At 48.5% G+C, this 27,792-nt stretch overlaps 1 protein-coding gene across 1 annotated transcript in view; it reads right to left on the bottom strand.

The window, feature by feature from the left end:
* Positions 1 to 232: 232 nt before the first annotated feature.
* The window catches only part of ALDH2 (aldehyde dehydrogenase 2 family member), a 125,048-nt gene continuing 97,488 nt past the window's right edge, over positions 233 to 27,792 (bottom strand). The window contains exons 12-13 of the mRNA XM_085634478.1: positions 3,745 to 3,859; positions 233 to 792 (exon numbers count right to left, since the gene is read on the bottom strand). Coding sequence (XP_085490604.1) covers positions 760 to 792; positions 3,745 to 3,859 — 148 coding nt within the window. The 3' untranslated portion in view covers positions 233 to 759. The remainder of the gene's footprint in view (positions 793 to 3,744; positions 3,860 to 27,792) is intronic.

The raw sequence follows: 27,792 nt of genomic DNA, 5'->3' as shown, positions 1-27,792 counted from the left end.
AATGATTAATCTCTGACGTATTCGCCATTTATGAGACAAAGATTTTGGTGTGCAAACACTGGTATGCATTATTAAAATGTATTAGTTGGTCACATAGGGATTCATTTTAGTGTATGAAGTGATAGGAGGGGAGTATGGATACACATTTGCGTGCTCTACATATACCCGAAAAAAAAGTCTAATATTTGTGGCTCCTTTGCCATATGTCCCACAGAAAGTACCAGTGCCACAGTTTTCCACCAACACCTTTATTGTCGTACACAATTAAAAAAAATTCTTATGTTACAATCAACACTGCGAAGTCTGCCACAAGTGTGACAATCAACTGTGGTGCTGTTCTTGTTGGCAACTTGTGCAATTTTTTGGACAAACAAACCGTTTTAGCCAGATCAGCAAACCACAAACCAAAACTGGTTTTAAGCATATATCATAAAGAACAGCACTCTACCATCCCATCCTCTGTATGCATCCCCTCTCATTCTATATTTAGAAATCTAAAGGCCAGCTGGTAAAACATTCACATGATTAATAAAAGTGGTGTGAAAGATATAAAATAGATGGAACCATGGGAATAACACTTTGGAAGATACAAAAAAAGCTTTAGAACGAATAGAATATATAATTGTTCTTCAGTAAGTGCTTCTTTCTTTGTACATGCACTTGTCTTGCATGTTCGTGCATCTTTTGTCCACATCATCCTACACCGTTGCATGTACTCATCAATTCAAATTAGTATAGGACAGCAAATTGACCTTCCATCTAGGAGTTCTTTTGTAAAACCTTAGTCGTAACCTGCACAGAAAATAAGAAAGAATTACTCCAGTCCTAACTTTAAAACGGAACTTTTAATAGACATCTCCAAACTGTAAAAACTGGTCTCCATAACATACAAAAAGTAAAAGGTAGACAAAGTACTGTTTTGAAACTATCAGACTCCGCTGCAGACTCCAGCAACAGCACAGTTGTGTCAATTATCGCGTCGAGTCCTTTTCGTCCCAATGCCTGCTTGATTTTCTCAAAAGTTGGGTGGGTATGAAATTACAAGATAGTTTTGCTAAACTATGGTTTAAAATAATGCTAACTGCTTCAATAGGCATTTGATATATGTTGGAAGCCCTAGAATTAAGCATGCTTGAGTCTTCAAAGGAGCCAAGGTACACTGAGCCAATTCACAAGTGGGCTACCATAACCTCATAAGGTACTTCATCCAGTAAACGGACTGTCTGGATGCAAGAGCAGCACTGATCTCAGTTTGGAAGGTAAACACACTACAGGAGTTCTGAGTGGCTCTTTCTAAATAGGAACTTGCTGAGTAGCTAATAGTAAAACCACCATTGAGTAACACATTCTGGATGCTACCACTCTCCTCATGGTAGGGGCTCTTTGACTGTATAATGCTTCAACAATGAGGCAAGCAAATAAGGGAATAATCTTTGAATGTTTGCCCACTGCAACAAACTCCGTCCATATTTTAAAAGGTTTATTGTGACCCACTATAATACCAATTGGTTACCTCTATAGAACACATGACTTAAAGGCCATTTACATAAAGGGAAACAAAACAGAATGGTTGAATGCTTGAAGTTTTAATTTCAACCACTGGTAATTCTCTTTGGACACATTCCAGTTGATCATTTTTCTGTGCCACAAATCAGCCTGGCATCTGATCCAATTGCAGAGAAGAGAGATTTGAAACAGGCTGCAAATCTATCCTTCTTAAAATGTAATGTTCCACACATGCACTCACCCCACTAATATACGCTCTCCATGGACCAAATTCTACATTAGCTGTTAAGAATAATCACAAGCACTTTGATAGGCTATGTGTTCCATGCGCTGCATCACCTGCTCAGTTTTGTACTGTTACTTTCCTCTTGGGGGGGGGGGGGGGGGGAGCGGAACATTTGATCCGAACATACTGCTGTAACGTGACCATCAAGGAAACAGTCAATAAAATATGTTTAAAAAAACAGAATGACCACAAGCATGCTCTTAAAACCAACACCTTCCTACCAACTTCAGCAACTCGATGAAGCTTGGCCAAACAAATCCTCAGCTGGTACACAAATTCACACCTCTAGACTTCCAGAAGCGGATTATGGAATCCATTCTCATTGAGCCCGCAAGCTAAAGGACTTTCCACCACCATCCTCAGCACCATCCCAGCAACCCTGGAAACCTCTATCGTTGTAGAAGAGAGACTTTTAATCCTCTTTAACATACTTGTCCCAGGAAGCCAGGAAGAGTTTTGTAGATTTCTTGATTTGCCTCTGGTTCAAGATATTAAATATGTACAAAAGTCCAATAGTATGATGTTCCTTGGAATCCAGTCCTTACTCTAGCCCCACCAAGAGTAGCCTGCCTGCTGCTCAACCCACCTCCAACTGTCACCACTCATCCACACAGGCACCCAGGCATTCCACACATCACAGTCACATCAACATTCTAATACCAACTCTCACACTGGCTGAGCAGCAGGAAGACAGCTTGGCTGGGTAACATGCATTAACACTAAGAGGATATAACAGACTTCTTTTCACCACTCTGCTCAGCACCATTACAGCAACCCTGGAATCCTCAATCATTGTAGAGGAGAGACTTTTAATCCTCTTTCACAAACCTTTCGCTACCACTGTGTCCCTTCTACCACATCCCTCTTGTCCACCAGCTGTCCACCTTGGTAGACCATATGCATCCACAAATTCCACAGGGTTCAGATCCAGCTCTTTCCAGGAAAACTGCACCAAGCGCCACTTTATCAGCGTCTTCAAATGCATCACATTCCCCCCACCAAAAATACCTCGAGCTGGAATACTAGCTAAAAAACATAAATGCATGCCCCAATGATAGAAAAGGAATTTACTACCTGAACACCTCCAAAAACACAATATGCTTAAGTTATTGATTGTTTCTAAGGGGAACCCAACTTGCACCACTTCAGTTGACTACAACCATCTTACATTGCTCTCGCAAAAACTTAAGAAATGCTTCCCTATCACCATCATACTATTCAAAATCTTCCTAATACTCAGTAGAAGGCAGTACAGAATATCACATCACCTCTAATACTTTTTTTTGCAGTTTTATATAGCGCAAACTCTACCCGAAGGTATCGGAGTGCTTTACATGAGCACCAGTTGCATTACACACAGATCCATTTTTTTCCTTTTCTTTTTAAGGCAATGGGAGATTAAGTGATTGCCCTAGAATCACACATGATTCGCGAGCCTTACGCCAGACTCGAACCTGGTTCCACAGCTTCAAATTTGGCTGCTCTGGACATTAAGCCACAGCCTGCTGGAAAGCCCTAAACACTGGACTCTTCCGGTGAGCTGCTTTGTGAACACTCTACATTACTAGACACCTACTTGTCCACCCTCAAAGATTTATGGCCTGTTGACTTCTAAGCACTTTTATATATAAAAAACACACCATGACCGCAGCTGTGTCACAAAACATAAAAAAAAAAAAAACACTAGAAGCAGTGATCATCCAAACTTCTGATATGCCAGTTTTTTATTTTACAGACTGTTTAAAGTTAGTTTCATCTACTGTTGATAACGGTGATTTCCAGGATTCTTTCTACATCTGAGAAAGTTATAGTCAGTTACACAAGAGCTCTAAAACACTGCGTGATCTGGGACAAAAGGCAGGAAGGACTAGCAACTTTAGCCAATGACGATGGTAAAATAAAAAAGTATGGTATAAAGCTGTGACACAAAGGGAATGTGCTAATATACTTACAGTTTTAACTTCTGTGTAAGCCTCCAGGCCATATTGTCCGAGCTCGCGTCCAGTTCCTGAAGCCTTATATCCACCAAAGGGGACTTGAGCACCAAAGACATCATAACAGTTAATCCTGCAAAACAGGTTTTTAAAAAAGTTAATGTGAAACTGGATAAGACGATTAGAGTAGTCCAGTAGTGCTATGCCTGTATGCTCATCCAACAGCACACTAAAGATGTTGGCTACATGAAGACTGTCAGGGAACAGGGCGCCAAAACGCAGTGCTGCATGGGCTGGATGGAAAGGCCATAGTCACCAGGTAGTGCCTGCGGTGAAGACTGATCACCACACCAGTGTAGTTCTAAAAGTGATATGGCAAATATAGCATTCCGCTTCTTCCCTTCCACTCTCTAAAGACACATCTACAGAGGTGGAAAAAGACACCCAGTACCGCAACAGAGTAGGCTTCCTTCTGGCCCTCCTCAGTATTCAGCGAGGTGGCTAAGCAAGGGAAGGTAAGCCAGCCCAGAGCATAGCTAGGTAGCACTGGAGGCGGCTAGGTATGCTTCCTTGCCACTGTGAATAGTCTGCTCCCTTTCCCAGATGTTGGTGGGGCAGACCTGAGAGGGCCCGTCCCCCATGTTCCTCAAAGATGCCCTACCAGATTCCATTGGGCAAGAAGAGATGGCTAAGCCCAAAATAATCAAAAATACCTCACCCTAATGTAGTTGAAGACTGATCAAGTCAGGGACCCCTTGCCAAAAAAGCAAATGTTTCTCTGGACAAGCTAAACAAGATTCTGGAAGACACTGCAGCCACTAGGGAGGAACTCGAAATTAAAGTGGACGCAGTGCATGTGGACTTGGGGGTCCTCAGGGAAGACCAATGTAGGCTAACTGAAATACTGACTGAAACAGACTGTAGTGAAAGTACTGCAGCCCAAGATGAATGGCCTACAGAAACTGGTTCACACCTCCCCCACTGCTTTTGGGAGGCGATTTAACAGTGACTTCAATGTCGAACAGGGCTCATTCCCACACATCAACTTGTATGACAGCGATGACGCTAAAAGATGGTCTGATTTGCAGGTCACTGCTGGATTCCTGGTGCTGCAGAAACCCTACAGCAAGAAAGTATTCTTTTATTTGCCTGCCAATGACATACATGAGAGTAGGCTGTGTATGTGCTACATATTTGCAGACATCAGCGAGTCACACCAAACACCTAAGCAGGATGATCTCGGATCACCTCCCCCTGGTGCTGGGTATCAGATTGGGAAAGTTGCCTACTGATACCCTTGTGGCACTTACAAGTGAGAATGATGAATCAGCCCCATCACTTCTGGTTCAAAGGGAAGCTTTTAAATTTTTTGCAGAGGCCATTGTATTCAACCTACTGTGGGAGCTACAGCATGCTTAACGCGGGTTTAATACCCTGGACATATAACATGCACCTTGAGAAAGAGGAGCGGTGTAGGATGTTATGTAGAACTCCCTTCAGCACACCAGGGAGAAATAAGCCACTCTAGTGTAAAAGCTTTGCTGTCTAGACTGTACTACATATGTGGCCAAAATGCACACAGCAAGAGATCGAGTAAGCAGGCTACTAGCATGGCTGATCAAACCAGAAGATGGAGGCTCGCCCACAACAGCAATTAGGGAAGGCTCACAATGTTCTTTAGAGGATATATCAGGACTTTCCAAAACTACTACTTGAAGATGTAAACAGGAATAATGTGTCCCTCTTCTAATATAGAGACATATCTAGAAGTGTGGGGGGGGGGGGGGATAGTGGCACCATCCCACAGGTGGTTACCTATCGTAAAGACATGATGGCTTAACCTGGAGGCTAGAGGGTACTACCAGAACACCGGAGGCCCGGAGCGAGCGGGAACCAGCAGTGGTGCCACAAGGCAGTACACGGGGACCAACGGATCGGTGGTGGGGGCTACATGCTCGAGGCCCTCCCCAAATTCCTCGACCTGCACACCGAGCTATAGAGGGCGCGAGGAGCACGTGGTCTGCGGTGGCGTGTCTGTGTGGAAGTGGCGCCTGATGAGATGGATGCCGAGGAGCTGCCTTACAGATTTAGCAGAACGGAGAAGCACAGCAGGCCACATAATGCCAGCAGTAAGGAACATCAGATTCGCCAGGAGCAGATCACGGGGCTGTGGAGCAAGCCGTTCTGGGCGAGGCCAGAGGCTGACAAGGGGCCAGGAGGGACGACATTGCTCACAGGAACAGAATGATTGGCAATTCACAAGACCCTACATTCAGATTCATGCAGCCCTTCCAACAGCCCACTAGGGTGGCTAGGAACACACCTGGATTAGGTGGTCCTCTACTGGAATTATAGTATGCATTTGTAGAACTGGCGGGGAGCTTACAGTGCTATATGAGACTTTTTCCTTGCCTAACCCTGGGCGAGACCCCCTGGAGATTGGCTCATATATCCCCTGCCATAAAGAATACGGATGTTTAAATTCTGGACAAGATATTAGCCAAACAACATTTACCATAATTACCTGAAATGGTCAATGCAGACTAGAATGGAAGTGCCTCTTTAACTGATAGAAGGCTAATCTAAATTCTTGAGATGGCACCCTCTTGTGCGGCCTCGCTCAGTACTTCTAGCCCTATACTTGGAAAGGCCTTGGATACCCTGTGTTAGCAGTGCCACTAAGTTATTGTTTTTATATGCTATGCCAACAATGAGAGTCACAAGCACAGGAAAAAAGAGGTGTTAGCCCTTGGTCAACCACACTGGTGCCAATTCAGAAAATATCAAACACTAGTGCTCCACCTCTTACAGATCCACTGCTCAGAATCTACCAAACATGCACAAAACGTTATTGAAGAGGGAACACTCAATATCAAGTAATCTTTTTTGTGAAAATTCAAAAACAGTTTTCTTCTGATTTGTTTTTTCAAAAAGAGCATTTCGTCCTGTCAAGGACTTCATGAGGGCTGTAAACTTAAAAATGTATATACATTTTTACACAAAGGGTATTTACAAAAATATATACTTTTTCACAAAGTGATTCAACATTATTATTCACTAAATGTATTCTTAAACACCCTAATCCGTACATATTTAAACAATTAAAAAACATACATTAGATACAGCTACGCTGAGGCTCACCCCACACATTTCAACCAAATACAAACATCAAACGCATAGTATCCATGAATGTTGATTTTATACTGTACCCAGCGAGGAATAATACATGATCAAATCACACCATCAGGAATGTTCAAAACATACGAAAAACAGTCTATTGTTTTTAAGAAAGTCTGATCTATTATTTACACTCACTGCAAGTGTGTTACTTTCCTGAAAACATCCAATCATCTTCTATAAAAAGATTCTATTTCCCAATATAATATTCCATTGTGCCCGAGTGTCTTGTCACTGTGATTGCAGTCAATCTCCCATACTTCCAATTTAGCCCATAATCTGATACGTAAAAAATAGGTCTGCTAGGTCTACTCATTTTGCAAATATGCGTGTACTAATCTGGTATAGGCTAGTCCTTGTGTGTTTTAAACAGATCAGTTTCTCCATAGTGGGATGTGAAGAAAGACAACGATATGTAAATTAACTCTATACCCTACCTTAATGTACACTTGTAAAGAATCTATCAAATTCAAATCGCATAAGCCTTAGCTGGATATAGACATAGAAGAGAGGAGGAAGGGAATCACATCACTATATCCGTCATCTTTTATTAGAGGTAGCGCCACAAACTTATTATTATATCAAATCCTTCTAGCCGGTTTACAATCCACACACCAAACTCCTTAAATAAAATGTAGTAATCTACTACTCAAGAATCTCCCCTCCTCACCTGCTCAGTAAAGCCAAAAAACGCCGATGCCAGGTAAAAGTCTCCTGTAATTACTGACCACGTCATACACGCATTTATAGTGCATGATCACCAATGAAGTACTCGTAAAATTCAAATAATCATAAAATCGATGTAAACCATAGTATGTATGTATATATTTTAATATATTAACACAAATCCTCCGTATGCATTCACAGAGAAACGGCAATCCGCGTAGAGCTGAATATTCAATTTATTGAAATCTGCATGGCAAACATAAAAGCATCACACGCGTTTCGGCTCCTGCAGAGCCTTTCGCCTGGAAGAGAGATGTATATACCTTCCTACTGGGGAAGAGACTTTACCAGCAGCGCTCTTGATTGGATGAACTAGCTCCAATTGGGATTACAGCAACCAGTATGTTGAAGCCCCCCCACGTAAATCCAACTGGTAAAACACAAAGCTGGCAATGAAGAAGGCATTCGCCGAAACGTGTCTGCCAGGTGTTTTTATGGTGAACTTGTACTATTCTCCGAGTGGTGTTAATAAAACTAACCTGGAGAGGTCCCGAGCATGTGTCAAACCCGTTTTCTATGAGAGGCAGGACTGGTTTTGGATGTTGGGCAGCGGTCGGCGCTGCACACCGACACGCCTCTCGATTTGGAACTCCGCCGATGGCCGACGAAGTTTGGGAATCGTGCTGGGTGCACACGGCGGCTCCCCCCCCCGGCCAATACAGAGTGAGGTATCGGGGAGAGAGCAGCAGATCTCGGCTGAACGGGACACCTCCAGGGGAAAAATTGCCACCATTAAAGACTCCACAACAGTGAATGGGCGGCCTCACAGCTGACACCGTCAGGGCATGACTACATGCAGGAAGAGTTTACTGAACCGATCTTCGCCGTATGAGACTGCCTGTTTGTTTGCGGAGACTCTCGGATTTCACTTGATAATGGGGGCTTTAACAAACACCAGCAATTTTAACAACCTTACTGGGGAAGAGACATTACCAGCAGCACTCTTGATTGGACGAACTAGCTCCAATAGAATTACAGCAACCAGTATGTTAAAGCCCCCCCACGTAAATCCAACTGGTAAAACACGAAGCTGGCAATTAAGAAGGCATTCGCCGAAATGCGTCTGCCAGGTGTTTTTATGGTGAACTTGTACTATTCTCCGAGTGGTGTTAATAAAACTTACCTGGAGAGGGGGGTGGGATGGAGATATATATATATATATATAAAAAGAAAATATAGATCAATCTATATCTCCTGCTGGCGGTCGCCAGTAGGTAGTTCTAGTTAGGACCTTGTTTCAATTCAAAAAGCGTTTTTTCTTTTGCCAATATCTTTGGCGCCGTTTGCTTATCTTCGCGAAATTGTCAAAAAGAATGGCCCGCTCAGGTCGACACCGGTCTTGAAAGTTTCGGGCGATTCGTCAAGCGGGGGCCCGAGATAAAAGGGGGGGCCCAAAACGTGTTTTCTCCCTGTTGCTATCAATAGGAACCTTTTGTTGCATTTACAGCCGAACTGCTGAATGGAATTACACCAAATTTGGCAGCGAGGTAGCTCTTGGTCCAGAGTGCAATCTTGGTTTTAAATGTCACTGTCCGGCCACCTCTGCTTGGGTGTGCACCGTATCATCTGTGCACTGCCGTTACCTCAAGGATGCTATAGGTGCAGAGTATTGTACTCAGGGCAGGGGAGGTCAGAAAAGTGCAACTTCTGCCTGCCCCTGTGCACCCACCTTGTCTCTAGTGGGGGGAGTGGGGGTTTGGGCAGATATCCGGTATTGTACTGGGGAGCGCCGGCACAGGCTGATGGACATAGTTGATCTTGAGTCAGAAATCATAGTGCTGGACCGGCGTGGTCACAAACCAGATGGCCAATGAGCAGGTAGACAACTCAGCCTAGTGCAGCAGCAGTTTCACCAGGCCCTGATGGGTGAGGCGCGGCTGGTCTGGCAGTCTTCTCAGAGCCGTATTTATCAGTGGGACAAATCAAGTCAACTACTTAATCGATTATGCCAGGTTATCCACGGATCGCCCCCTTTTCCCCTAATTGGGAGTGAGGCAGGTACCCCAATTACAGATCCAAGAGATATATGGAGTACTTTTGCGCTCCATTTTGAAAGAGTTTACACCGGGAAAGAGGTAATTTAGGAGACACAAATTGAAGAGTTTATACGTGCGCGTCCACTTCAGTTCCTGTCTCCAGCGACTCGCAAGTTGCTGGATGCTATGCTCAACGGGAAGGAACTCCTCGCACTTATGGTCGATATGAACTCAGGCAAAGCTCATGGACCGAACAGCTTCCCCTGTGAATTTTTTAAAATGTACATGCCCAAGCGTCAATCTAACCTTCTAGAGACAGTGCTGTCTGCAACGGCCGTGGAAGTCATGCCACTGGATTGGCGCAATGCAGAGATGGTGGTCTTTCCAAAACCGGGATGCTCCTACGTCATACTGCCAGTTTTCCCTTTTTGACCTAGAGGTCAAGATATTGGCTAAAGCTCTGGCAAATAGACTGATTTCCCCACCCCCCCACATTCTGGATTTGGTCCACCCTGACCAATCCGGGTTCATGCCCCTTAGGGCGACCCACCACAATATACGAAGGGTGTATAATGCGCTGGTTGATGGGCTGAAGGAGACAGCGATACTCCTTCTCATGATCACGTGAGATGGACAAATTTGATTCTCTTCCTTCTGTCTCTCAAATTCAGCCCGCGGTTCCTTTCATATCCGATTGTTATATACAGACTTGACGGCGTTGGTGCGGGTAGCAGGGGCTCTGTAGGATATTTTCCCTACACAGCAGATATGTCCCCCATCCACCCTGCTGCTTGCTATGGCCATGGAGCCTCTGGCTTTTTGGGTAAGGATGGATCTGCAGGGCTTCGAGTGGAGTGACAGGCAGTTAGACAGGAGCTAATTACAAGCCAATCAAGTTCTATTCTTCATTACAGCGCCAGAAGCGACAGGACCCTAGCTTTTGCAAATAATGCACATATACAGGTAAATATCGGGCCTCTACCTAAATATCTCAAAATCAATGGTATATGCTTTAGCTCCGGGCCACAAACACTCCGGCTGCAAGCCTACTTGTATCGGACGGGAGATGGGGGTCAAGTACTACTCTTCGCCCAGTGACAAAAGTAGACCTGAACCTGTGGCGGTCAACCTGTAGACAAATAAAATAGTGGGGCAGACTCACAGAACAGATGCCACTATGGTGCGGAGCCATGCTCCCACAGGTGGCCGCGATGAATGGATCCCAGAAATGGGATCTCATTGGGATCTCCACTCTATGGGATGTCATGCAAGGCACGGTCCTTCAGTCAAATCAGACACTCCAGACTGATTTAAATTACATCGCAGCCAATTTCACAAGTTCCTCCAGCTCCGCAATGCACTGACCCCACACATAAGGGCACTACCGTACCTTCCAGAATTTAATCCATTACAGGGTAAACTTCTCCTGGGAGACCTAGGTAATCATAAGATAAAGAAATTAAGACATTCCACGTAGCAGCGGCTCCTCGGCTGAGGCAGAATTGAGTCTCCTCACTGCGTTTCCGCAGTGAAAAAGGTAAAAGTAAAATGATAACGCAATGTTATCATTTAACTTTTCAGTGTGAGCCAGGTTAGTGTGGGGTGGAACAGGGCTGTCAGAGTAGGGAGGAGGAAATATGTGCACTTAACTGCGCACTTACCATGTTCTCCACCTGGCTGTTTTTGCACAGCCTGGGTGGAGAACATGCACAGGCTCCCACTCCCGGTCTGACCGCCGAATTAGTCCGCTTAGACCAATCACAACGCTGCTGTCATGCTGGCAGCCATGCAATGGTTAGTGTTATATATTTTTTGTACCCAGTCGCCCTTCCACCCAGTCCGTACTAGCAGCCACTGATCCCACGGCCAAATAGAGACTGCATCGAACTGAACAGATGAGTCATGGGTTATGCAGTTGGAATGAATTTCTTTTCCCATTTTATTAATGGGTGGGGGGGGGGGGGGGGGGGGGAGGATCAGCAGGACAGCCATCTAATTTGTATTATATATTTGCGTATCTGTACTATGGAACGCATTGGGCGTGTTCGAATCCTTACATAGACATCAATTAAATAGGTTCCCAAAACAAAAACCAAAAAAAAGAAGATAGTATTTCTTGGTATTTTAGATTTATCGTTTGCGCTCTTCAAAGAACTTTTGATTGGTTCCTCGGTGGTAGAGAGCTCAGTGATTTGAAAGTGAGCTTTCTACACTTTAGAATAGAAGGAGTGATTGAGAAAAATGTAGGGAACAAATAAAATTAAATGCCTGGTGCTACATCTGTAACATAATTGGCTCATTCAAAATTCTGAGCTTTTTGATTGCAGGAGAAGCGACCACGATATGGAGCAATAAGGAGGGTAGGATGAACGAGTTAAGGCATTCTCAGTTGGCGAAGCAACATACGGCGTTATTCGTTTGACAGAAACCAATCCGTAGAATGACTGGATAATCTGGTTTACATTGATTTTATGATGGAGATAGAGGATTGGATTATTTTAATTTTACCGATACTTCATGGGTAATAACACACCATAAATGTATGTATGACGTGGTCAGTAATTACGTGAGAGACTTCTACCCAGTATCAGCACTATTGTACGCTTTTTGGCATATTCTTAAGGAATAGGTTAATAAATTCTATTGAAGGAGGTGGGTGTGTGTGTGGATTATTAACAGGATAGAAGGATTTGATAGAATAGTACTGGAGTCTTTCTTCAGATCACACTAGGGAGAAACTGATTGGTTTAAAGCACACAAGGACTAGCTTACCCCAGATTATTACACACAAATTTGCAAAGTGAGTAGACCGAGCAGACATTTTTACATTTCACATTATAGGCCAAATAGGCTGTATGGTGGATTATTGACTGCAACCACAGTGACAAAACACTTAAGCAAAGTGGAATATTATATTAGGAAATAGAATCTTTCTTTAGAAGATGATTGGATGTTTTCAGGGAAGTAACACACTGATTTATGCAATGGGTGTAAATATTAGATAAAACTCTCGAAAGTAATAGAACGTTTTTGTATGTTTTGAACATTCCAGATTGTGGGATTTGAACAGGCGCGCAACACCCATAGGGCTCAAAGGGCTTCAACAAGCCCCCCCCCCCCCCCCCCCCATCGTATGTGTCAGCCCGGGCTGAGAGAGCTTCCCGGGCGCGCACACACACACAGTTTGAGCTTTTCGTAGTCACACCCAAGTACTTCACAGGTCTTTAAAAGACCATATATACATGTTAACAAGGCTTTGTTGATTTTACACCCCTTCATCTCCACTCCTATTGCTGAAATGATTAGCTCCACCCTGAAATTTTTAGTAGCCTCCACCCGAAATTAGTGAAAGTTTATCTCCTGGAATGTTAGGGGCCAATACGATCTGGAGAAAAATACACAGTGTCATGTAGTTTTCACAAAGTCGGGCGGCAGCGTTAGAGTTCCTAAAAGAGAGTAACCTCATATGGAAGCCCACTCTATGTTGGTGAAAAACCGATGACAGCAATTGTGCTCATTCTCATATTCATTATTCCACAACAAGAGTAGTCTTATAGGTCTGACATAATACACCATTTAAAGCAACAAATATGTGGTACCACAGATGGCCAGGATGTATGCCTGTTAAATGCATGTGCGCCCAACTGGGGTAGAATAATCATATTTTATGACGCTAGCTAGCTAATGTGAGGTCAACCTGGTTGGGGACAATCGGTCTTGTCATCGACAATTGTTAACTCCCACACAACTCTGTTCTGATTCTCCCCCCCCCCCCCCCCCCCACTCCCACCAAGAACAGGCCCAGAGCACAATGCTAAGCTGCATATTGGGGAAATGATTAGGAAACAGAATGTTTTTTACATCTGGCATGAACGTCTTCAACGTGAACATAGTTTCACAATCTTTTCCCTAACCAACACGTCTTACATTTGGATACAATTCTCTCTTGTGAGTGGAGAGATATTATGTAACCAATACACAGCAAGGCCACTTGGGCAGGATTATCTGGAACACCACGATATGCGTAACGCACAAGTTACTTAATTTCAGTAACCATATATCTGTAAGAAACATTAGTAGTGATAGATTCCTTACCTTAGAATTACCCCCAGGCGTCAGACTGGATCCGGCAAGTTTTCGTCTGCAGTACCCCTGCGCGTCAGTAGGTGTAGTCATGCGGCTCCGCGTGCGGCATTGGCGTCGCTGGTGCTACTTAGACGCGCCTGCGGACGTCATTACCGTACACGATTTTCCACGCCAGGAACGCAGAGCCATGCAAGAAACGGACCACTGGTGTCATGAAACTAGGGCCCTGAAAGGGATGACCTTAACCCTAGAAATCAGTTCGCAGAACGGGGAGGATGGGTCGGACGGTAAGGAATCTATCACTACTAATGTTTCTTACAGATATATTGTTACCGAAGGTAACAAACTTGTGCATCTGAAAGAAACATGCAGTGATAGATACCTTACCTTAGAATAGATACCCCAGCAATACCAATCCCGGTGGTGGGTCTGCGAACCAAGATCACACCAGAAAGTCCTGGAGAACAGAACGGCCAAAGAAGCAGTCTCTCCGGACTTGGCTGTCCAGGCAGTAGTGCTTGGTAAAAGTGTGCAGCGAGGCCCACGTAGCTGCCTGACAGATGTCATGCAAGGGAACTCCCTGTCCCAAAGCAGTAGTGGCTGCCGTCGCCCTGGTAGAATGGGTGAGCAGCCCCACCGGAGGCTCTTTTTTAGACAAAGAATAACGAGCCTTTATGCACAGAATGACCCACCGAGAGATGGTCCGCTTGTGCACGGCCCAACCTTTCTTGGTGCCCACGTAGCCAACTAAGAGCTGGTCATCCACACAGAACTGTTGTGTGCGGTTTAGGTAGAATGAGAGCGCACGTTTTGGGTCCAGACGGTAGAGCCTCTTCCTCTATCGAGGGATGCGGAGGTGGAAAGAAGGTGGGCAAAGCGATGATCTGCCTGATGTGAAAGGCAGTGACAGCCTTCAGCAGAAAAGATGGACGAGTCCTTAGAACCACTTTGTCCGGATGGACAGAGAGAAAAGGAGGTTTAGAAGAAAGCGCCTGGAGCTCACCAACTCGTCTGGCAGAGGTGATGGCCACCAGAAAAGCTGTCTTTAAAGTGAGAAGACAAAGAGGACAGTTGTGAAGTGGCTCAAAGGGAGCACACATCAGATATGTCAGATTCAAGTCCCACTGAGTCATTATGAAAGGAACAGGAGGGAAAATATGAGAAATGCCTTTTAAGAATCTATTTACAACAGGGGACTTGAAAAGGGAAGGCTGATCTGGAAGCCGTAAAAAGGCAGAAATGGCCGAGAGATAGTCCTTGATAGTGCTCAGAGCAGAGCCCTGCTAGGCCAAAGAAAGAAGGAATAGAAGGACCTCTGAAAGAGGGGCAGAAAGGGGATCCACAGCCTTTGCTGTGCACCATGCCACAAACTTATTCCACCTGCAGGCGTATACCGTCTTAGTGGAGGGACGCCTGGCTGCCAAGATTACATCAAACTTCGGGAGGCAGGTCAAAAGACATCAACTGCCGCCGTTCAATCTCCACGCAAAGAGGTGGAGGCTGGACAGGTTCGGGTGGAACAGAAGATCCTCCCGGGGGATCGATGGCCATGCTGAGTAGCTCGGGATACCATACTCTTCGAGCCCAGTCTGGAGCCACAGGAATGACTTTGGCCAGGTCGCGCTTGAACTTCTTCAGCACTCTGGGTAGAAGTGGTATAGGCGGAAAGGCATAGAGTAGACCGCAACTCTACTTGCGATGAAAAGAGTCGCCTAGCGAGTGCCGCCTTGGAAATTCCAACGGGCAGAACTGATGAAAATGCGCGTTCTCTTCTGTGGCAAATAGATCTAACCAAGGCTCTCCCCACTGCTGAAAGAGACCTTGCGCCACGTCTGAGTGCAGCAGCCATTCGTGATCCATCATGCACCGGCAGCTGAGTTCGTCCGCCCTGGTGTTCAGAGAACCTGCCAGGTGTTAAACCACCAGGAAAATGCCCTGATGTTCAAGCCATGTCCAGAGAGGCAGAGCCCCCACCCCGCCCTGTTTGTTGCAGTACCACATGGCGTGGTGTTGTCAGTGAACACCTGCACTGCTCTGACCTTGACAGAAGGAAGGAATGCTTTCAGTCGGATCGCCCGAAGCTCCAGAAGGTTGCTATGGAGCCGGGACTCCATCGGAGACCAGAGTCCTCTGATCTCGGTCTCTCCCATGTGGCCGCTCCATCCCAGAAGGGACGCGTACGTCACCACTGTGTGTTCCGGTTGGGGAAGGGAGAGGGATCTGCCATTGACCCAATCGCGATTCGTGAGGCACCACTGCAATTGTTGTGCATTGCCCTCCGAGATCTGGACATCGGACAGGTTGCCCTGATGCTGTGCCCACTGGAACTTAAGGTCCCACTGCAGAGCCTGCATATGCCATCTGGCATGATCCACCAACAGGATGCAGGAGGCCATCAGGCCCAGTAACCGGAGGGTCATCCTGACCGAAACCCGGGATAAAGGCTGAAAGATCGGAATCATAGCCTGAATATCCCGGACTTGCTGCTCGGGAGGATAAACTCGAAATTGCGCCGAATCCAGAACCGCTCCGATGAAGGAGCTTCTGAGAGAGAATCACGTGCGACTTCAGCATGTGGATGGAGATCCCCAGCAAATGCAGGAGGTCGGCCGTAGTCTGGAGGTGGGAGTCGACTGCCTGGGGCAAGCCCGCCTTTAACAACCAGTCTTAGAGATAGGGGAAAACTGTGGCCCCTTATCTGTGCAGATGAGCTGCAACCACCGCCATCACTTTCGTGAACACCCGAGGGGCGCTGGTTAAGGCCAAAAGGGAGCACGATGAACTGAAAGTCCTTGTGGCCTACCGTGAACCGCAGGTAACACCGGTGAGCCGGCAGGACAGGAATATGAAAGTAAGCGTCCTGCAAGTCCAACGCTACCATCCAATCTTGCGGGTCTAGGGCAGACAAGACCTGAGCAAGTGTGAGCATCTTGAACTTCTCCTTCCGGAGGAAGCGATTGATGTTCTTAAGGTCCAAGATAGGACGCAGACACTTGTCCTTGTTGGGGACCAGAAAGTAGTGGGAACAACAACCACGACCTACTTCTGGCCCAGGAACGTGCTCGATGGCCCCCTTGGCCAAGAGGACCATGACTTCCTGCTGAAGAAGCGCAAGATGGTCCCCCGACATGGTGGTATTGAGGTGGCATGGCTGGAGGGGGAAGTCTCGAAGGGGAGGGAGTAGCCCCATTGGACAATTTGCAGAACCCACTTGTCCGAAGTGATGTTGCACCAGTGGGGGAGATGATGGCGAATCCTGCCGCCCACTGGTGTTTGATGGGCCTGAAAGGTCGGACTAGGAAGGCTTTGCAGTGGATGCTGCGGGGGTGGAAGGGGACTGACCCATCCACTGGCCCCCAGAACCCCCTCGACGGTTCCCATGTCTGCGGCCGCGCTAAGAATGTTGCTGCGCAGGCCTGTGGCTCTGGAACAAACGTGTTGGGGCCACCCCTTCTGTGGCCACGAAAGGAGCGAAAAGCGGAAGGCAGAGGAGGGTGTGTGGCCGACAGGCCCAGGCACTTGGTCGTAGCCCATGAGTCCTTAAACCGCTCCAACGCACTATCCGCCTTATTGCCAAAAAGGCGAATGCCATCAAAGGGCATGTCCATCAAGGTGTTCTGGACATCCCCTGAGAAGCCAGTTGTTCTCAGCCAGGCGTGGCGCCGAAGTGCCACTATCATGGAATGGTGAACACTGCTGTGTCTCTGCCAGCTGCTATAGCCTGAGAGAGTACTGTCCGTGCCTCCTCCGGACAGTTGGACAGCACCTGCGCAACCGTGAGTGGGAATAATGGCCCAAGAGGCATGTGGTGTTCAGCCCTAAGCTGGCAGATGAAAACAGCTTCTTGCCAAGCTGTTCCAGCTTCTTGGATTCCCTATCTGGAGGTGCGGAAGGGAACGCACTCTGGGAAGCACAGGCTTGGACAACCAAGCTCTCGGGAGTGGGGTGTTGGGAGAGAAAGAGGGGGTGGATGGTGGCGGCGGGCCACGTTCCTGTCCACAGAAGCCCCTGTGTTGGGCCTGGACCAAGTGCCCAAAAGGATGTCAGAAAGCGTGTCATTAAAGGGCAGCAAGGGCTTCGAAGAGGTTGCCGCTGACTGGTGCACATCTGTCAGGAGGTTAGTCTTGACAGCCACCATAGGGAGTTCGAGGTGGAGGGTCTCGGCTGCCCTACGTACTACCACTGCGTAACTGGCTCCCTCCTCCGTAGCCACGGTAGGAGGAGACAGCATGCGAAGGTCAGGTGAGGTGTCAAAATCCACTGGCCTCCCCCAAATCTCTGCCCAGTCCGGATCATAATCACACTTGTGTGTAAGATGGTCCTCAGACCCCTCCCAGTCCTCCCCTTCCTCCGACATCTGTGAAACAGGCTGAAAATAAGGAGGATGGAGATAGGGGAAAAATGCCCCATAGGCGTTTGAATCGGTGCCACACGGTGTCGATCCGGCACCGTGTCCGGGACAGGGCTAAAACTGGGGAAGACGTCGTCCCGAGGAGCAGGCTACGTCGGAGGTGGTGCCGGTGGGGTAGACGGCGGTGGAGATGTTACGAGGTCAACCGGCGGCGACCGGGGTCCGATCCTGGATTCCGGGAGGTCCTGCTGTGCCAGGGCTGGAGCCACCGGCGATGGAAGGACAGGACCGCCAGTCGGGCCCACGGGGCCCACAGGCACACCGGCGGGGCCAGACGGCCCAAAGAGTCAGGCCATGACAGCAAAAAAACTCATGCACCTGAGCAGGAGTCGCCGACGGACACAGAAAGGGTGGGTAGGCCGGCAGCAACGTCACAGGCTCCGCCAGAGCTGCGTGGGTGGCACCACCCGCACCCGCGACGGGCGAGGGGGAAATAGAGGAGCGCCGATGCTTTTTCAACTTTTTTTTTTAATGCTTTGACTTACCTGACCAGAGTGCTAAGACTTGGATCCAGAAGAACGATAGCGACGGCTCCGCGACCGGTCCCTCTGCCTCCCACGGAACCGGGACCTTGAGCGGCATGGAGCCGACTGCCGGACTTCCAGCAACTTTCGGGACTGCGCCCGCAAAGTTTTCGGCGCCATGGCCCGGCAGTCGGGGCACGACTTGGAGTCGTGGTCGCGCCCCAGGCAGTAGAGACACACGCAGTGTGAGTCCGTCACAGACATCATGCGGTGACAGACCCACAGTTCTTGAAGCCAGGCATCCCTACGACACCAGGAGTCGATCGACTCGAAGAAATTGAGACAAAAGGCCTCGAAAAAAACTTAGTCAAAAAATGACTGGGGGTACTTGCTCTTCCCGGATCAGCGCTCGCAGGCGCGGAAAAAGAAAGAACTGAGGTCAGCTTGCGTGGGCGCTTCTAAGTAGCTCCAGCGACATCATCCTGGTGCCAACGACGCACGCGGAGCCGAACAACGACACCTACCGACACGCAGGGGTACTGGTGACGAAAACTTTCCGGATCCAGTCTGACGCCTGGGGGTAATTCGAAGGTAAGGAATCTATCATTACGTGTTTCTTTCAGATGTTTACCCTGTTCCGCTTTAGACCCAATGTACCCACTTAGAGATTGAGTGGAGATCTTCCGGGAAGTAGACTTTAGAACATGAATGTATAGTGAACTGCATCAATATTTTGAGGGGCACTCAAGAGCTACTATGGCAAACAAGTGATATGCAATGAAAGCGGTCATTAAGTGAATATAGACGAGTAGAATTTATGGAATCTCTGCAGAGATTATGAAAGAGATACTGGGACTACAGGCCAAAATTGCAAACAAAAATATGACTCCTACTGCTCCCCAATCGCTCTCTGGAAAATGTGGAACATAAATGTTAATTGAGATTCCTCCATCCAGACTTAATACATATTCATGCATCAACTCTGTATCTGGAGACCTGTAACCCAACCCGCCTAATGACGTGGAAATCTAACTATAAACCTCAGACTTGACAGACATCACAAACTAGGTCTACTCTAGGCCTGGGTGGCAAATTGAATCCTGGTCATGTAATTTGGCGACTCTGCATGGTTTCTGGATAAATTCAACCAATCGCTGCATGGTGGAATTGTTTCTCCCACAAGGTTCCAGAAAGAGAGCTGGTGAGTGCAAATGAGTTTGGCGGTGTTCCCAAACGAGATTTAGTGTCATTAGGAGGGCCTATGGCGAGATTCTCCAATGTGGGTAGTCACGGTCAAAGGGCTCCTTTGAGTAGATTTTCTACTCGAGCGGCACCAAAATCAATTTGAATGGTCACACGCTCTTGCACACCACGTGGTGCCGATTTTTCAGCATGGCATGCAACAGACACTTTATCTCAGCACAACATGAAATTTTCTGCCCAATGGCAGAACTCTGTGGAATTCTGCAGTCACATAAGAACTTTGCAAGATTCTCCAGAGTGTCATTCAGCCCACCTGTAGTCTACTCTACTTTCTATCTCTAAACACAAGATGGAGGAAAGTTAAAGTCTTTAGGATGAATCTACCAGTATCAATTTGATATAATCCACATCAACATATCATACCACATGTACCAATTCATTACCTGCTACGTCAATGTGACAGGCATACTAATTATGAAACTACCTGTGGAACCTTACTGGCATCTTAACTAACAGACACAGACTGTACTCTTACATAACAACTCAAAATTAACCACCAGACAGGCAAGCCGGGGCAAACGAGATCTGCCACAAATTTCTGTTCAAAGGAGGACTCCAACTTAGGGCCCGATTAAGAGTTTGGCGGATGGGATAATCCGTCACATACGTGACGGATATCCCATCTGTCATATTACAAATTCCACTGGATATAAACAATTGTAATTTGGTCGACAGGATAACAGTCACATTTGTGATGGAGTAACCCTGTCCGCCAAACTCCTATTCTGGCCCTTAGTCCACCCTGCAAGCCCCAAAAAGTTAAATACTCTGATCACGGACATCTTATAATGGCAGAAATAATGACAATAACAGCCCATATTGGCAAATCTCTTCAAAAGACATCTCATAAGGGAACTCATCATCATCATCATCATCATCATCAGCTTTATTTTGATAACTTGCATCATAAAGGAAATCATATAAAGGAGGACAGCAGCGCAGTCTACCCGGACAGATGTCTGATTCCCTCCCTCACTCTTATCAATGCATGGCACCTCTTGCAGATTCAAGAGTCGACAAACTCCGGGGACAGGCACCACAAGAAATAAAATAGAGAACATAAAAGATACATACCAACACAATAATGGGATATGCAGAGTTGATCACAGCTGCCAGCATAACATTTTTTAAATGTACGTGAATCTCTCGCATCTATCACACCACTAAGCACTGCATTCAATAACTCGATAACTGCACCTCAGTGGTCATCATGAAATTAAAACACTTCCCAAATAAGGTTGAAGCAAAGTCAATTCTTTCAACCACACAATATACTGTGCTATTTGTGCACGAACAAGCGCTTTAGCAACCAACATTGGGGTAGGAACCACTATACATACATTATACTACAATACACTGTTTCAACAGAAATTCCATGAAGGGTCGGCACATGTGGGAAAATGCTGGTGTGATTCTCTCGTAGAGAGCTATCCAGTACCTGCTAAACCACACAAAGATATCAGGCTATCTTTAAATTTCTTAAGAAGCTATATTATAAAGTGAGAGCTCAATTGACCACCGTTGTCACCTAAGTTGAGGGACGATCTGGATGGAACAGTGGAGGTGGAAGAGTTGAGAAAACCCCAAAACACACTAAATGAGATGGAGGCAGAAAATAATAATAGACCGCCCCCTGGTACCACAATTATTATCGCAATAACTAAAAGAAAGCTGGGAAGAGGCTCCTAAGTGGGGCTGACCACCCAGCACCATGAGGAGCCAGTGATAACTGAAGAACTTAAGCCCGGCAAATCCGAATAATATTAAATCCCACATGCCTCTGTCTTCGATTAACATAGATCAAGAAGACTTCTAAGACTAGTATGACTATTGATCCATTAGGACCAATCCAGCTTTATCCCCGGAAAAAACACAATAAATAATCTTTAACAGTTGACTCTTGTTGAGTACTACTTTGAGTTACACCTAGTGACTACATGGTAGAGTCTTTAGAAAGAGAAGTCCTTTGACCAGATAGGCTCAGACACCTTGTTTAATGTACTAAAGGAATACAACTTGATTTGGTTACTGTATTGCGGCTTTCCCACAATCCTGATTAAAACGGAAGGCAAACAAAAAGGAAAACAAACCTATTTCTGAAATGGTCGGAAGCATATTATTGATGTGCACGACACAGTAATAACCTTTTGAAAACTATTGGAGGGCTGATTAGTCTCCATTACGATATCCCAATACCAGAGGATTTTAAAACCGAGTGGAATCTGTATACATTTTACAGCGGCGTTAAATAGTGCCTTGAACATAATTGAAGCGGATTGCCTAAAAACGTAAGGGTCTCAATGGGAAAAAATGTTATACAGAGTAAATTGAGAAATATCGGATATCTTTTTAACCAACAACAATCCTTTCATCTATAAGGTGTGTGTATTCCATTTCCAAAAGGGACAAAAAATTGTTAGTCCTGAAGAAGGTGGCTTATCAATAATTTGTGCACCGAAACGTGTCAACGTTACTTTACTTCTGCTAAATTCGAGGAACTGTAGAGTCTAAACACAATAAAATGTATAGACTCGGACAATACTGATTCAACCGAATTAACACAATCATGATGATATACGTTTGTCACTCTGTCTGTCTCTCGTTTTTATAACTGTTGGATTGTTTCTTAGACAACGATACACTGACCATTGGATCATTTTAAATCTTGAGTATCTTTGTGGTTATGAATTATGTTTTATATGATTAGAATTGTAATTTATAATAAAAAAGCATTAATATTTACTTAAATTCATTTTTAATTGCCTTTTTGGGTCCTGCTTTAACATTTTGTTGTGGATATTTGCACTTTGTAATAATGAATGAGTACATGATGAGATCATGTTAGAAGGCGATCCCAGGGGCGACAGGGAGGTCACCTGACCACCCTGAGACCTACCCTCGGGGTAATGTAGCCGGGCACTGGCGGGAGACTCCTCAGAGGAAGAGTCTCGTATCTAGGATCGTACACACGGCACCACACGACAAAGGGACACCACACAGTAGGTTCTTGGGAACAGATCTTTGATCTACTCAGCTACGTTGGATCTTTATGATCACCAAGATGGATATGTACAAATAGAGCACGGGCTCAGAGTCTCGGTAGGGGAAAGGGGGTAGCGGGACAGTCTTTTGGGGATCCGGATCAAATGCAGGGGCGTACCCAACGCACAGCTCACAATCCTCGAGCCGGGGGGATACGCTGCGGTCCAGCCGGACCGAGGGAGTCGTTCGGAGCCGCGAGTCACTCAGCGGGGCTCAAGCACCAGTTTGGAGGTCTTACGATCTTCAGGGGAGCCACGAGTCACTCAGCAGGGCTCAGCACCAGTTTGGAGGTCTTACGATCTTCAGGGGAGCCGCGAGTCACTCAGCAGGGCTCAGCACAAGTTCGGAGGTCTTACGATCTTCAGGGGAGCCGCGAGTCACTCAGCAGGGCTCAAGCACAAGTTCGGAGGTCTTACGATCTTCAGGGGAGCCGCGAGTCACTCAGCAGGGCTCTCGTCGTTCCAGAGTCGAATCTGCCTGATAGTCCCAGAGCACCCCTTGTTATAGGTCCCTCCCTCTTTGATGTCCGGGGTCCGTGTAGGCAGGGATCTTAGAGCCTGGGGGCCGCTCGTTGGAGTTTCCTGCCGTTCTTTGATCCTTTCAGGGCCGGGTCGGGAGGAGTCCCAGACACCCAGCAGGCGTGGAGCCAGCCCTCAGGGAGGCCGGAGGGCCGATCGAAACCCATCTCCCGAGGGGAGGTCAGAGGTGCGATGGAAACTGCTCCTCCCTCTCTCACTCACTCCATGGGAGCGCGATGTTCCCCAGCCGGGGAAGCGCCTCTATGCCTGGGTTGTTCTGGGGCCGGGCGGCCATCGTAGGTGCATGAAGTGGGCACGAAGGCCCTGTGGTGCTGGGAAGATGGAGGGCACGGACAGGGAAATCCGGGTCGGGTGTGTGTGGGGCCTGGCGGGCAGGACCGGCTAGGCCGGGTACTGAGGGGCTGAATGAGGTGTACGGGTCAGGGGATGGGGCTAGGGGTCAGGGATGGCCATGCCACAAGACCGGGTCTAACACGCGTCCCCCCCCAGCTGAAAGCCGGAGAGAACTACCCATCCTCTTGGGGGTTCTCTTCACTGAGGCGGAAGAACCAGGAGAGGCCGTCAGCGTGGTCAGTACCAGGGCGGTGCTCCACGGTGAAATCCATCCCCTGGAGGGAGATTGACCACCGCAATAGTTTGGGGTTTTCCCCTCGCATCTGCATGAGCCATCGCAGGGGGCGATGGTCGGTTTGGACTTTGAAATGGGTGCCGAATAGATAGGGTCGTAATTTCTTGAGGGCCCAGACTACGGCGAACGCCTCGCGCTCAATGGTGCTCCATTTCTGTTCTCTGGGTAACAGCCTTCGGCGGAGGAAGGCTACGGGCTGGTCTAGGCCTTGGTCATTCACCTGTGACAGGACTGCCCCAACGCCATGCTCGGAGGCATCCGTTTGTACCACAAACTCCTTGGAGTAGTCGGGGGCCTGGAGCACGGGGGCAGTACACATGGCCGCTTTCAGGGCATCGAACGCCTCCTGGCAGGCAGAGGTCCACTGCACCTTCTTGGGCTGTTTCTTGGCCGTGAGTTCCGTGAGGGGACCGACAAGGCTGCCGTACCCCCGGATGAATCTCCGGTAGTAGCCGGTGAGGCCCAGAAAGGCTCGGACCTCCGTTTGGGTAGTGGGTGGTTCCCAGGCTAGGATGGCGTTGATCTTAGGCTGCAGAGGGGCGACCTGCCCGCTTCCGACCTGGTGCCCTAGGTAGACCACCGAACCTTGCCCAATCTGACACTTGCTGGCTTTTACTGTGAGGCCTGCCTGGCGCAGGGCCGTTAGCACCCACCGGAGGTGCTGGAGGTGCTCACTCCATTAGGAACTGAAAACCGCGATCTCGTCGAGATATGCGGCGCTGAACGTTTCTAGCCCGGCCAGGACTCTATTTACCAGTCGCTGGAAGGTGGCCGGGGCATTTTTCATCCCGAAGGGCATCACGCGAAAGCGATAGTGCCCATCCGGGGTGGAGAAGGCGGACCGCTTCTTGGCTCCTTCTGTGAGCGCAATTTGCCAGTACCCGCAGGTTAGATCGAATGTGCTGAGGAAATGAGCAGACACGAGACGGTCAATGAGCTCGTCTGCTCGGGAAATGGGGTGAGCGTCGGCTCGGGTGACTTCATTGAGTCCCCGGTAGTCCACACAGAATCGGAGTTCTGGGGCGACAGCGGGGGCCGCTGCTTTCGGGACCAGTACCACGGGGCTGGCCCAGGGGCTGTCAGAGGGTTCGATCACCCCCAAGGTCAACATCTTCGAGACCTCGGCCTGGATGCAGGACCGGACTCGATCAGGTACTCGGTAGGCTCGTTGTTTTACCGGCGGGCTGTCTCCGGTGTCCACGTCATGGACACACCAGTCGGTGACTTTGGGGACGAGAGAAAATAAGTCGGGGAACTGCCCTAAGAGCTGGTGGCAGTCTTCGCGTTGCTGGGAAGTGAGGGATGGAGAGAGGTTCACTCCTTCCACGGAGCCATCCTTCTCCTCGGTACACAGGAGGTCAGGGAGGGGATCTGACTCCTCCTCGGCCCAGTCATCGGAAGCCAGCAGCAGACTTAGCTCCATCCGCACGAAGTGGGGCTTGAGGCAGTTCACGTGAAGGACCCGAAGGGGGTCCAGAGGGGACTGGACGTCCACCAAGTACGTGACCTGGCTCATCCGCTCAACGACTTTGAAGGGCCCGGTCCATTTATCCTGGTGGACGCAAGGTTAAGGTTTCACGGGGGCCATGACCCATACCTGCTGGAACTCGACCAGAGTGGCATTCTGGTCGTACCAGCGTTTCATTTCTTCCTGGCTCGCCTCCAGGTTGGCCTCGGCCATCTCTCGAATCTTCCTAGTCTGGTTTCGGAGGGTCAGAACGTATCGGAACACATCTCGGGGTTGGGGGGGCCCTCGTGGCACCACTGGGCCAACTCGGGCAGAACGCTCAACTCTGCGATCTGTGCGGGGTCGGACGGTAGGGGTTCGTCGTTGGCGACAGATTCTCCACGTGGTGAGATGTGGGGGACCTCGGGTGGGACAATCCTGTCCTCGTTGGCAGGTGCGTCCTCGACTTCCCCAAGGGGGGGCAGTCGGGCCGCCATGGATCTGGTGGTGGCACACACCCACTCGGGGAGACCCATCATCCCTAGGTGGGCTTTGCGCTCGACTTGCTGCCAGGGGGAACTTTCCAGGTCGTTCCCCAGGAGACAGTCGACCGGCTGAGAGATTCTTACGGCTACTTTCAATTTACCAACCACTCCGCCCCATTCAAAAGGCACCAGGGCTACCTGACAGACTCTCCGTGTTGTCAGCTGCAATTACAGGGCAAAATATATTGGGGAGGATCTGGTCTTCGTGGACTAAGTGGCTGAGGACACCAGTGATGCTCACCCCGGTGTCACGAAGGGCCTCTACCTGTTGGCCATTGATCGTCACTAGCTGTCCATATTTCTTCGTGTTGGAGGGCAGGAGGCTCCCAGGGACCATTTCTCTTTCTCCTAATGATACCAAGGCCATGGCGGCGGGTTCCCATTCTACGGTCTCCTCACTCTCCTCCCCTGGGGCTACATTGGCTATCTGTCTGGCTGGTGGGGCTGTAGAGGGGACGCGCAGGGCCATGGGGCATTCGGGGTCATTGGCGTAATGCCTGGGCTTCTGGCAACGGAAACAAGTGATGGTCACCCGGTGCCCCCGTCTCACGGGTGGACCGGATACAGCTGGTGGGGGTGCCGGGAAGTGCGGAGGTTGGCTTTTCGGAGGACTGGAATGGGATTCCCTCTGCCCACCCTGGTTCCCCCCCCTCTCTCTGGCGGGGTGGTCCCTGACTGGTTCGGGGGTATTCTCCTACAGGGCCCCGGGAGACCCGGGTGTTGGTCCAGCGATCCGCCTCGACAGCCAGCTTCCTCGGATCCGTGAGCTTGCTGTCGAGCAGATGCTGGCGTAGCTCCACAAAGCAGTTCGCCGCCAGGTGTTCCCATAGCATAAGGTCGGTTAGTTCGTCCAGGGTGGTGACTTTGCTGCCCTTAATCCACCCGTCGAATGCTCGGCTAAAAAAGTTCACATACTCCACCCATGTGGTGCCGGGGATCTTCTTGCAGTCCCGGAACCGCTGGCAGTACATCTCCGGGCTGGGGCCGTACCTTGTGAGGAGGGCCTCCTTCATGTGGCTATAGGAGGTCTGCATGGAGGATGGTAGGTCGAGCAGGGTGTCTCTCCCCTCGCTCAAAAATCAGCCCCACAACCCGGCCCCCCAATCTTTCTGCGGGACTCGGTGGGAGGTCATGGCGACCTCGTAGGCCTTGAACCATTGTTGGATGTCATTGTTTTTGTAATATTCCTTGACCACATCTTTGGGGATGTGGACCTTCTGCTCCGCCGGTGGTGGCGCCCCCCGGTTCTCCGAGGGTCGAGCCTCTTCGCTCCTTGCCTGGAGCTCGATTTCTTTCAAGCTGCGTTCGTGCTCCAGTTGAAGCCTTCGTCCTTCGTGCTCTCGTTGGAGTTTCTCCTCTTCCAGTTCGCCTTGTACTCGCATCTGTTCCACTGCTAGCTTCTGCTCAGCTAATTTCAACTCGCCCTCAATTTTCAGTTTGGCCAGTTCGAGTTCGTGATTACGACTTCTCTCTGTCTGCGAGTTCTTCCGGGGATAGACCCCCGTCTGGTACGAAGCTTCGTAGCTGGTTGCTGCTGCTTTCTCTTGGGGAGAGTCCAGCTTCGTCATGGAGCTCCACCGCTCCTTCTGGGCGGGGGGCTCCGGATTCCACCCAAGCTTTCAGTGCCTTCTGCATATCTTCTTTGGTGTTGAGACCAGTGGTAGCGATTTTTACTTCTTTGCAGAATTGCTTTAGTTCTTTGTGCGTGTCCTCTTCCAGTTGTTCCGCCTGGAACACGGCACTCGCGTTGGTTTCTGTGAGA

The sequence above is a fragment of the Triturus cristatus genome, chromosome 11 (genome assembly GCF_964204655.1).
Source record: "Triturus cristatus chromosome 11, aTriCri1.1, whole genome shotgun sequence".
NCBI classification, from domain to species: domain Eukaryota; kingdom Metazoa; phylum Chordata; class Amphibia; order Caudata; family Salamandridae; genus Triturus; species Triturus cristatus.
The sequence above is the reverse complement of the archived record's forward strand: the minus strand, read 5'-3'. Positions and strand labels throughout refer to the sequence as shown.